The sequence below is a fragment of the Phyllobates terribilis genome, unplaced genomic scaffold (assembly GCF_046119375.1).
Source record: "Phyllobates terribilis strain yellow unplaced genomic scaffold, ASM4611937v1 Scaffold_13__5_contigs__length_258822181, whole genome shotgun sequence".
Classification (NCBI taxonomy): domain Eukaryota; kingdom Metazoa; phylum Chordata; class Amphibia; order Anura; family Dendrobatidae; genus Phyllobates; species Phyllobates terribilis.
In genome coordinates this window covers 123,371,550-123,384,339 of record NW_027362773.1, presented here as the reverse complement: position 1 = coordinate 123,384,339, position 12,790 = coordinate 123,371,550, and the positions used below count along the sequence as shown (strand labels likewise).

Here is a 12,790-nt window from a genome sequence, read left to right as displayed (position 1 = left end):
TCTCTCCACAGGTGTTCTATGGGATTCAGGTCTGGACTCATTGCTGGCCACCTTAGAAGTCTCCAGTGCTTTCTCTCAAACCATTTTATAGTGCTTTTGGAAGTGTGTTTTGGGTCATTGTCCTGCTGGAAGACCCAGCTTTCTCACACTGGGCCCTACATTATGCTGCAAAATTTGTTGGTAGTCTTCAGACTTCATAATGCCATGCACACGGTCAAGCAGTCCAGTGCCAGAGGCAGCAAAGCAACCCCAAAACATCAGGGAACCTCTGCCATGTTTGACTGTAGGGACCGTGTTCTTTTCTTTGAATGCCTCTTTTTTTTTCCTGTACACTCTATGTTGATGCTTTTTCCCAAAAAGTTCTACTTTTGTCTCATCTGACCAGAGAACATTCTTCCAAAACGTTTTAGGCTTTCTCAGGTAAGTTTTGGCAAACTCCAGCCTGGCTTTTTTATGTCTCGGGGTAAGAAGTGGGGTCTTCCTGGGTATCCTACCATACAGTCCCTTTTCATTCAGACGCCGACGGATCGTACGGGTTGACACTGTTGTACCCTCGGACTGCAGGGCAGCTTGAACTTGTTTGGATGTTATACTTTTTTTGATCAAAAATAGTTCACTAAGTACCCTATATTTAATATGCAACTTTGCTTTACATTTATGTATAATGATGGTAGGGTATGAGATATATTTTTTGTCTTTTGTAGGTTTTGCTTCTTTTTGCTAGTGTGAACATGCTCCTATTTCTTGCATGTGTACCATCTTAGACCTCAGTTCACATTGCTTGGTTTTTTGTCTTGTTTGCATTCTGTGCAAATTAAAGGTGTGGCATCTCTTTTGTTGAGCTGATTAGTATATATGTAGCTTACCACGGGCCTAGGTGGTCTGAAGTTGGGACCCGGTCCTACTTGTCTACCCTTTTATATACATTACTTCAACTTTGATATACAGTAAGGTTTTTAATATAGACAGTGTAGGTACCGTCCCAATTTAGGGTCACCTTGTCGCTGGTGGGACTGCTTGTATACTTTTTTTGATCAAAAATAGTTCACTAAGTACCCTATATTTAATATGCAACTTTGCTTTACATTTATATATAATGATGGTAGGGTATGAGATATATTTTTTGTCTTTTGTAGGTTTTGCTTCTTTTTGCTAGTGTGAACATGCTCCTATTTCTTGCATGTGTACCATCTTAGACCTCAGTTCACATTGCTTGTTTTTTTGTTTGGATGTTAGTCGAGGTTCTTTATCCACCATCTGCAGAATCTTGCATTGAAATCTCTCGTCAATTTTTCTTTTCCGTCCACATCTAGGGAGGTTAGCCACAGTGCCATGGGCTTTAAACTTCTTGATGACACTGCGCACGGAAGACACAGGAACATTCAGGTCTTTGGAGATGGACTTGTAGCCTTGAGATTGCTCATGCTTCCTCACAATTTGGTTTCTCAAGTCCTCAGACAGTTCTTTGGTCTTCTTTCTTTTCTCCATGCTCAATGTGGTACACACAAGGACACAGGACAGAGGTTGAGTCAACTTTAATCCATGTTAACTGGCTGCAAGTGTGATTTAGTTATTGCCAACACCTGTTAGGTGCCACAGGTAAGTTACAGGTGCTGTTAGTTACATGAATTAGAGAAGCATCACATGATTTTTCAAACAGTGCCAATACTTTTGTCCACCCCCTTTTTTAGGTTTGGTGTGGAATTGTATCCAATTTGGCTTTAGGACAATTCTTTTTGTGTTTTTTCATTGAACACAAATTAAATGAAGATAATAATACCAAAGAATTTGTGATTGCAATCATTTTCAGGAAGAAACGGAGTATTATCTGACAGAATTGCAGGGGTGCCAATACTTTTGGCCACCACTGTACAGCCAAACATTAACGGAATATTTCCTAAGGCGGCTTTCAATTTTTCACTGTTATTTTATCCCCCAGTGACAACCATTCAGAGACTACAAGTAGCTGTCAATGGGTTGTCGGCTCCTCTCTTTCACAGGGAAGCGAACGACCCATCACTACTTGGTGTGGCTGAGTAGTTCAGTGCACCTTGCCACCTACTTGGTTCCCATCTATCTCTGTCCTTGATTAACAGTCAGTATAAGATGGTGGGAAGATGCACTGAACTGCTCAGCCACGTCAAATGTGCACCAAAATCTAGTGCTTGGTTTGAACAGTCGTTTTCTACTGACAGATTCCCTTTAACTATTCCCACCAATGCTACGCAATAAAACAGGAAGGGAAAAAAATATTACTCATAGAGACTGGGTTGGTTTTAGTGGGCGGAAAGTTAGGCAACCAAACTATTATAGTGGGAGAGTTGAAGACATGATCCCCAGAAGAAAGCTGAGAGTATGTGTGACGCTAGTCACTACTCACGGATAAGCCGTGAGGCTGGGTAGTCAAGAGGTCCGAGGACAAAAGCCAAGAGAGTACAACATAGAAAGAGGCGTGAGACGGAGGTGTAGTCAGGAAACAGTCCGAGGTCAATATTCCAAGAAAAAGCAGATCACGACAAAAGGGCTAGGCAAATGGATGGTCAAGACAAATCCTAGGTCGAACAGCAAAGATCAAAATATCAGACAAACATATTCTTTGAGCGTTGTAGGGTGGTATTATATGGACTGTTCATTCTGGTGTTATTTTGGCACTATGATAGTATTATGTGGACAGTGTATAGGAGTATTATTTAGGTGCAAGATGGTATACAAGCAAAATCTATCTACAAGTAGAACATTTCCCAGTCATTCATTTTCTATAGACTGCGTACAGGGAAGAAAAAAGTCAAGAGGAATAATTAAAAAAAAAAAAAAAAAAGTTCTACCGGATCCCAATCTTGCAGTCCATGATGCTGGGTCCCTCAAGGCCCATGAGCAAGTCTTCCATCTTGATATAAGTCTGCTCATCTCTCTCCACCAGTCCATAGTAGGTGGGAACATACGGCCGGAGCACATCTTCCATAAGGGCCACAAGGCATGCATTTTCTACTGGACTGAACTTCTTCAGGATATGACCTCTCTCACTTGCTTTGAAATTACCTGGGAGAATGAAAAAAACAGGAATCAATATGGAATAAACCCCAGAGAGAATCTCTTTCACCAGCTCATATACAGAATTTTAATCTGAGAAGCGTGATGACGTAGGGGTGTCACCATTACCCTTTCCATTAGTGATGGAAGCCTTAGTGGAATATGTTAGGCCAACAAGAGAAATTCAGGGATGAAATAGGGAAGCTAAAATCAGCGTGTGAGTGACATATTAATCGTTTTAAGAGGCCATATGAAGAATTCTCTCACTGATGTTATGTCTGACTTTTTAGGATTTTGGAGCATTTTTAGGGGTGAGTATAAACTAGTCAAAGATAGTGAGGCTTCCCCTTGTAGAGGTTCATTAAGACGTCCATTTTTTCTCGTACCTATGATGGTCTATGGGGCTGTTCACATATCCAAATTTTTGGTGCACGCAAAATCGCAGAGACAGGTCCAATATTGTTCCGAGTGTCAGATCAAAATTGGCAATGCAAGTCTATGGATCCATGAAACAAATCGGATCGCACTCCGATGCCGATCCGGTGCCGATCTCTGCTGGTACAGAGAGGTCACAAACCGCTCCCTCCGGCGATTCAGTGGCTTCCGCTGATGTCACCATCAAAGACTGCTTCTCTTCCGCTCTGCTCTGTTGATGGAACGTGAATGCCGATGTCATGCTGCCTGACAGACGGCTCCCCGCAGCCTAACTGCGGGGAACCGGCTGTTAATCAGCATGACGTTGGCTGTCACAACACATCGACAGAGCAGAGAGGAAGAAGAAGAGCTGCTCTGCTGGCATGGAGCAGCTGAATCGCTGGCAGGAGCGGTCAGTGACTGCTCTGTGCTGGCACCAGGTAGAAAAAGCAGGTATTTGCCTCTGTTAGCAACTGCTTGCCTATTAGTTTTTACGCCCATAGTGAAAAAAAGAATAAAAAAGTCCCGGACAGACCCTTTAAGTAAAGTTTATGTTTTGCACCATTGAAAATGTCTGTGTCCGTCATCTGTCCCACCACTGCACTTTATAGAGGCAGAATATCCCCCACAGGAAACATTAATGTCACCATGTATCCCACCATGAAATATAAAACAAATATTACAAAACGTGAGGGAGAAGATCAGAACTAGGCTTCAATCATTTCCACCCTATGTTTTTTTAAGGGTATCATTAGTATTCTCCAGGGCCCTGTTATGGATACAGTACTGGTCTTAAAGATGCTTATAGCAGCTAGAATAACATTACTTCAGGTATAGAGGTCAACGAAGCCCTTCCAGATTGAAGAATTGGATGGATAAAACTCCTCAGAACTATTAGAGAAATCGGTGAATATTCAGCGTAATCAGATCGGCAAATTTACAGGAATTTGTAGGAAACGGTTCACATATAATTGATAGTGATCAAATTTGGTTTTACTTATTCCGCCCTTTCTTTTTGATGATCCTTTGTTTTTTTACTTCCCATCTGCCCAGTGTTGCAGTAGTGAAGTTGGTTAGTGGGTAGTGGGAGTGGGAATAGATAGGATTTATTGTATGGGATATTGACAGATATTATATGGGCCATCTCCATCATTGATGGACCCTGAGGAGTGAACCCAAAGTCAGTAAAACAAAGTAAGGAACGTGGCAGAGAAATTCTAGTAGATAAGAAAGGGTGGTCCCGTTAGCTATCCCACCCTATAATGATGTAAGTTGGTCTAAAATAAAATACCGACCTGAACTATAGCTGTGCTTAAAGGGAACCTGACATGTCAAAAAAAGATATCTCCTCTGCAGGCAGGATGTTATAGAGCAAGAGGAGCTGATCAGATTGATAGACATTTTTTGGGGGGGAAAGTTTTGTTACACCTTGCAGTTTATTCATTGGAATCCCTGGTTATATACATAGGAGTCCAGTGGGCGGTGCTATTCAGTGATTGACAGTCTTCCCTGTACAGTGCTGCGGTCAATCACTAGTAGGACCGCCCACTGGACCCTATGTATAAAAACACAAGGGATTTCAATTAATAAAATGCAAGTTATATTGAAACAGGTCCAACAAACCCATATACCATTCTGCTCAGCTTCTTCTCTAGAACAGATCAGAATACACGTACAATTTTACAGGTTCCATTTAATCTATTTTTACATTTTTTCTGCTAATGTTATAAAAAAAAAAAGAAATATGGAATGAGCTATTTCAAGGGTCTTAGTTCATGTTTACCGATCTGTCTTGAATATTTCTCCAAGGAAGATTGAGCTTAACGACTACTTTTGTCACAGCGCACTTGACACTTGGCTCACCTCCACGCTGACTCTTGAAGAGAAAACCGAATTCTACAAACTTTACCATGTTTTATCTGCCAAGACTGAAGGATCCCGAGTTTGTCAAGTTCAGCTGTAAAGCCCAGCGTCCAGAGACTCCCCCTTGAATCAAATTTTTAATCTGCATGAAAAATTTTGCAACTTTTTCGGAAAGCCATCCAAAAATATTTTGCTATTTGGGTAGGTGATAATTGTAACGGTGGGACAACCTGTATTCTCTGCACTTTTTTAGGCAAGTGGGATTTTTCACCAACAATGACTAAAAAAAAAAATGAACTATTCTAAACTGCAATACCAGATGCAACCAATAGTAAAGAGTGGTGCTGTTTCCAGGAAAAACAAATATTTTTTTGATCCTCTACAACTACTTTAAAAAAATATATATATTATTTTCCCCAAAACAGCTCTGAAGTTTCCTCTGGAAAATAAAGCAAAATTGTAACAGTTCAAAGTTCTACCAAACAACTTTGTCGTTACTAAGAGAATTCAGAGAAAATGTGTAATTTAAATCCAAATGTGCTTCGTATAACACTTTCATAATCTGGTCAAAACGCGTTGGTATGATGCTATTTTTATGTCCTTGTTGTACCAATAAGTTTTTTTTAAGTCTGTAAACAGAGTGCTGGAAATCCCCATTTTTTTGTCACTAACACATTTTAGATCATTTTACCTTCATGACCAGCCAACTGCACCCAGGAATTCTGTCGACGGAGGGACCAATGCACCATCGTGAAGAAAGTCTTCCATGATTTGGTCTATAAAAGAAATGATTATTAAATTAGAAAAAAAAAGGCCATAAAACGCTCATTCTATATTCCCATCATGCCAGGATACTCGGACAAAACATCATCAGGGTGCAGAGGCTGCGGTCACTGCTGCAGTCCCTGCCCTACCCCTGAAATTAAGTGCTAGTCCCAGAGCGATGTGCACAATGACAGCGCGCTCTCTGTTGCTGATTTTGATCAGCATTAACAAGCCGGCAACAGAGAGCATGTCAGAATACCCGGTGTGCAAAGGCCAGTGACATCACTTGAGGGGCAGAGCTCATTGTTGTCGGCTCTGTAATGTTGATCTGAGCCGGCAACAGAGAGCGCGCTGTCATTGTGCACATCGAACAGTACACATCGCGCTGGGACTAGCCCACCTCTGAAATGGAGGTCACTGATGATGTTATATTTCAGAGAGGGGTAGAGTCTGCGGTAGTGCCCCCTGATAACGCTTGGTTTGAATATCCCAGCATGCTGTGGGATTCTCAAACAAAGAGTCATCAAAAAGAAAGTAGGGGAAAAAAAGAAAAGCAGTTAGATAGTGTAGTTAGGATTTTTAATTCAAGTATATTAGAAAATAGTTTAGATTACGGCACTAAATAGGGATTTAGGATGAAAATAACTTTGGAACACCCCTTTAAGCATACTCCTAATGTTGGCCCTATTGTGGGGTGGCTCGGTATCTCACAGGTTGGAGTTCTCTTCATCCAGGGTAAACATTTCCAGGGCGGTTCAGAAAATATCTGTTCCACTGCTGCCCTTTTATTATAATTAGTCCATAACAACACCGATCCTCCACCCTCCACCCTAACAAGATATGCTTCTTGATAAAAACTTACAAAGTCTGTTTCTCTATTATTCACCTTTTAAACTTTTTAACTGTGGCTGTATCAAAATAGAAAATCAGGGGAGTGGAAAAGAGTAATATTTTTGTGTTACTTGGCAATGGATTTTCTGATGAGCGTGCCACTACCTGAAAAGAATGCTGGCCTGAAAAAAAGGCGATTTTCATGGGATTTCCAGCATTATTTGATAGAACCATAAAATAAGCTCGCTAATAACTGTGACTAAAATATGAGCACTAATAAAGCCGCAGTACCTCATGTCATGTATCATCATTGCATTGAGGCTATAGTCCCTAGGAAGCTTCTGTTTCATAAACATCAATATAATAGGAAAGTAAGGTAAATATTGTACTTTCTGCCTATGCACAGTGTACACGAAAGCTGCCAATCAGTGGTGTGGGTGGGGTTATACAGAGCTCAGTATTAAGAGAACTGCTAGATCTTCAGCAGAGAAAACAATGATTCTATCACAACTGCAGCAAGCAACCCAGTAAATGACACATTGCTGGAATCAGGGTCTCTGCCCCTACATCGTACTGCTCTCAGACTACATAGCAAAATCCTGCTGACTTTATGTCCCTTTAAGTCCTCTTGTGATTTTTCTTTTTACTTTGTGATGAGGTATAAAGGAAAACTGACACTGAGCAACTAAGAAATGCAGAAAAATATGAGCTCTAAAATTTACAGTATTATAAATGCAGCTCGAGCCCAGCAGAATTAAAGTGAATCTGTCACTAGGTTTTTACTACCATATTTGGGAGAAGCAAGATGTAGGTTGTAGACACCCTGATTCCAGTCATGTGTCACTTACTGGGCTGCTTGCAGCAGTTTTGATAAAATCACAGTTTCTCTGCTGCAGATCTAGCAGTTCTCTGAATGCTGAGCTGTGTATAACCCCGCCCACACCACTGATTGGCTGCTTTCTGTGTACAGTGTGCATAGGCAGAAAGCTGCCAATCAGTGGTGGAGGGCGTGGTTGGACTAGGGATAATCTCCTGCTGTAAAACAATGATTTTATCAAAATTTCTCTATTTCTACATTATGCTGCTCTTAGATTAGGTGTCACAATCCTGAAGACAGATTCCCTTTAATGAACTGTAACACAATGAGATTCTTTAGAAATGTGATACCTACCATCTCTTGTCTTTGAATGGTCGGTTCGATGATCAATATGCAAGTTACAAACATTAAAAAATCACTAAGAGAACAATCCGAGTAACGACTGTCACCTGTTACAACTTGCCCTAATGTAGTCTACTCATTTACTCTGACTTCTACCTAAAAATTGACTACTATGTTTGTATGTCTGTTTAGATGAAAACGGTGTGACAATCCATTTATCTTCCATTATTGCTCCCATAAAGGTTGTCACTGTGCCATCCTAAACTCCCGAATGGCAAAGCTAGCTATACTTTGAAACATTTTTCAACCCTATATATGGGCAAGAATTGTCTATCAGACTAATTTTCCAGTGAAATCATATATATTTTAACATTACTTCATTACTTAGCCTATGCATTTACTAATAGGGTGCTGTAAGTTGGACCTGTCAAGGAACACTGTCCGTGGCAGACTGGCAACCTTCAATAGGGCTTCCATGGACAAGCTTTCCACTAGCCACTCCATCTGGTAGATTTCGTGGGGTGCCTTGGCCTTCACCCTTTAACCTCAGCACAGATACTTGGACTTAAATAAGGGCCCCTGGGATGGGTCCATGAAGTGGCTGCTGGCCAATGGAGGGAGTTGGCAAAGTGTGATCGGAAAGCTGCATCTATACCAGGAGGTCAGGGACAGGAATAGAATTGTCAGGCAGAAGGATAGGCTGAGGTTAGAAATGGGAATCAAACACACTGAACGAAAGCTGAAAAACTGGAGTGAACCAAAACAAGTGTAAACTATAACTGGCAACTCTCAGCTATATGTTGGGAGTTTAAGCAGGGTGTGGTGCTCTCCCATTCTTACTAACAAATTACCAAGAAGGTACAGTGGGGGAAATAAATATTTGATCCCTTGCTGTTTTTGTAAGCTTGCCCACTGACAAAGACATAAACAGTCTATAATCTTAAGGGTAGGTTAATTTTAACATTCAGAGATAGAATATCCCAAAAACAAATCAAGAAAATCACATTGTATAAATTAGATACATTTTTTTGCATTTTGCTGTGAGAAATAAGTATTTGATCCCTCTGGCAAACAACACTTAACACTTGGTGGCAAAACCCTTGTTGGCAAGCACAGCAGTCAGACATTTTTTGTAGTTGATGATGAGGTTTGCGCACATATCAAACGAATTTTGGTCCACTCCTCTTTGCAGATCATCTCTAAATCATTAAGATTTTGAGGATGTTGCTTGGCAACTCAGAGCTTCAATTCCCTCCATAAGTTTTCTATGGGATTAAGGTCTGGAGGCTGGCTAGGCCACTCCATGACCTTACTGTGCTTCTTTTTGAGCCACTCCTTTGTTGACTTGGCTGTATGTTTTGGGTCATTGTCTTGCTGGAAGACCCAGCCACGACCCATCTTTAATGCTCTTACTGAGGGAAGGAGGTTGTTGGCCAAAACCTTGCGATACATGACCCCATCCATCTTCCCTTCAGTACGGGGCAGTCGTCATGTCCCCTTTGCAGAAAAGCACCCCCAAAGTATAATGTTTCCCCCGCCATGCTTCACGGTTGGGACGATGTTCTTAGGATTGTACTCATCCTTCTTCCTCCAAACACGGCGAGTTGAGTTAATGCCAAAGAGCTCAATTTTTGTCTCATCTGACCACAGCACCTTCTCCCAATAACTCACAGAATGATCCAGGTGTTCACTGGCAAACTTCAGACAGGCCTGCACATGTGCCTTCTTGAGCAGGAGGACTGCAGGATTTAAAACCTTTAAGGCATAATGTGTTACCAATGGTTTTCTTGGTGACTGTGGTCCCAGCTGCCTGGAGATCATTAACAAGTTCCCCCCGTGTAGTTTTAGGCTGATCTCTCACCTTCCTCATGATCAAGGATACCCCACGAGGTGAGATTTTGCATGGAGCCCCAGATCGATGTCGATTCACAGTCATTTTGTATTTCTTCCATTTTCTTACTATTGCACCAACAGTTGTCTCCTTCTCACCCAGCGTCTTACTTATGGTTTTGTAGCACAATCCAGCTTTGTGCAGGTCTATGATCTTGTCCCTGACATCCTTAGAAAGCTTTGGTCTTGCCCATGTTGTAGAGGTTAGAGTCTGACTGATTGAGTCTGTGGACAGGAGTCTTTTATACAGGTGACTATGTAAGACAGCTGTCTTTAATGCAGGTAATGAGTTGATTAGTGTAACGGGTCTGGGAGGTGGAACCTCTGAGCAACTATACAAGGGGGCAGTCCTTGTAAGGAAGCAGGTGGCTCCCAGGGAAGACGGGCAGGTAGTCACGGCAAGTGACAGGGACAGTCTCTGGGTAGAGGGGCAGGTAGTCACGGCAAGTGACAGGGACAGTCTCTGGGTAGAAGGGCAGGTAGTCACGGCAAGTGACAGCAGAACCTCCAGGTAGACTAGCAGACAGGTAGCGGGTGGACGCTCCCAGGTGAGCGGGCAAGAGTCTCTGGACAGGCAGGTGGTCACGGCAAGTGACGGCAGAGCCTCCAGGTAGGCTAGCAGACAGGTAGCAGGTGGACGCTCCCAGGTGAGCGGGCAAGAGTCTCTGGACAGGCAGGTGGTCACGGCAAGTGACGGCGGAGCCTCCAGGTAGGCTAGCAGGCAGGTAACAGGTGAGCGCTCCCAGGTGAGCGGGCAGGCTGGTCCATAGACAGACTGACAGGTGTCGGAGGGCAGACCGTCGGACCGCAGGCTTGCAAGCAGGTAAGCGGATATCAGGCAGGTATCAAGCAGGAATCTGGCAGGTGACTGGCAGGTAACAGGCAGGAAATCAGGCAGGTGACTGGCAGGTAACAAGCAGGAATCTGGCAGGTGACTGGAAACAGGATCTGAGGGCTGAAGCAGAGTGAAGGCTTTGCAACAACATTGCTCGGGCACCTCCATTTTGGAGGAGGTGCCTTATATATGGGAGGTCCTCCGGCAATTGGCCGGGGACTCCTTAGGACGGCGCGCGCGGTCCCTTTAAGAGAGGGGGAGCGCGCGCGCCCTAAGCACACTGCCGGGGAAGGAGCGCGTGCCGGAAGCAGCGGGGAGAGAAGTGCTGGAATTAGGAGCGTCTAACTGGTCTGTAGGAGCCAAAATTCATAATGGTTTGTAGGGGATCAACTTATTTCTCACTGCAAAATGCAAAACAATGCATCTAATTTATACAATGTTATTCAATGTTAAAATTGACCTACCCTTAAAATTATAGACTGTTCATGTCTTTGTCAGTGGGCAAACTTACAAAAACACCAAGAGATCAAATACTTATTTCCCCCACTGTAAATAAACCCTATTTAAGGAATTGTAATTAAAACTGGACTTTTATTTAGTTTAATTAATAAAAAGTGGTCTAAACTATCTTAAAATGACTGAAATTGTCTTGTATTATTTCTATATTGTATTGGATTCCTGTAAATAGGGAACCCTACCCTATTGGCTATTTATCCTAAACCCATTAATAAGGCTATATTGTCCTACCTAAATCATGGCTGCAGTCCATGTGTTTGTATAGCACTATGAGAGTAAGTATGGCTAGTAGTATATACTAAAACCACTAGAGCTGGATAAGAGTAACTAATAGCCTCGCCAACAAGTTTCACCTAGGAAGGCTTCATCAGGGGGCTAAGGTTATTTTCCACTGCTAGAGGAGAATTTTGGAATAATATGCCAACATGGCTTCAGAGACCAGATATATGGACCATTTTATTTAATTAAACCTAGTTTTATGGCCTTTAACCAAGGGGGTGTGGCTCAGAGGATTCTCCAAGGGGTATGCCGGAAGAGGAGCAGGTGCTTTCAAAGCTCAGTGTACCACAATTTTTGATCTGATGAAGGCAACGAGTATATACAGGGTCTCCAACCTGATTTCTTTGAAGGCAATAAACACAAAAAATATATATTAACGCACAGTTCCATCCGTCAGCCGTGGTCATCTTCTCACATCTTTCATCATAGTGGAATGACTTGTGTTAGATTCGCATAAAAGATATTTTCATTGGGAGTCACATGTTTAAAATAGATCAGAAAGGAACATAAACCATTAAGCGTGAGAAAGGAAAAACATGAGGAGGATGTCAGGAGGCCCCGCAGCCCGTACAGCCATAATATGGATCTATAGGCCTCCTCGCTAAGCATATCTCATCCTGGACTGATCACTGCTGCCGTCTGGGAGAATAAAGAATATTCATGGATTGAGAATTTATCATAAGTGTCTGCACATTACTGTAGATAATGAGGACCCTCTCGGCTGCTAAGAGTTTGACTTTGGGCTAAATCCGGGAGCAGAGTCTATGAGGGATTTACTCTTTAGCCCCTATTCAGGAATCTGGACTTTTCGATAGGGATTTTCCAAGAAGTAATGTCTGAAAGTAACAGCTGACGAGAAACAGCACAGATGACACCAGCCCACAGCGCCAAGTCGGCAGAAGTCGTAACCTCAGGGCAGAAAAAGCATTTCCAAACTGAAGATACGGGGCTGGCAGAGTTCACTCAACAGATGGAAAGTCAAGATGGGCAGCCGATAATTAGATGTGGTCAAAAGACATGCCAAGTAAAATGCAAAAATTACAGAAGCACATCTTCGTGGAAACCAGAACCTAATGGATCTTATTGCTAAAGCACTGGTCATTGGGTAAGGGCCACATTGGAAGGCAGATGGTTAGAAGAAGTAGGACTTTGCTGCATGATGGCATTTTAACAAGCATGGTGTAAGTGCACCCACAGCAACTGTGTTC

The 12,790-nt window shown here is 42.5% G+C and overlaps 1 protein-coding gene across 4 annotated transcripts in view; it reads right to left on the bottom strand.

The window, feature by feature from the left end:
• The window catches only part of LOC141174008 (inositol-trisphosphate 3-kinase B-like), a 60,420-nt gene that overhangs the window by 7,200 nt on the left and 40,430 nt on the right, over nt 1-12,790 (bottom strand). For all 4 annotated transcript variants that reach the window (XM_073658590.1, XM_073658591.1, XM_073658593.1 and 1 more), the window contains exons 3-4: nt 5,999-6,083; nt 2,826-3,039 (exon numbers count right to left, since the gene is read on the bottom strand). In XM_073658590.1, coding sequence (XP_073514691.1) covers nt 2,826-3,039; nt 5,999-6,083 — 299 coding nt within the window. The remainder of the gene's footprint in view (nt 1-2,825; nt 3,040-5,998; nt 6,084-12,790) is intronic.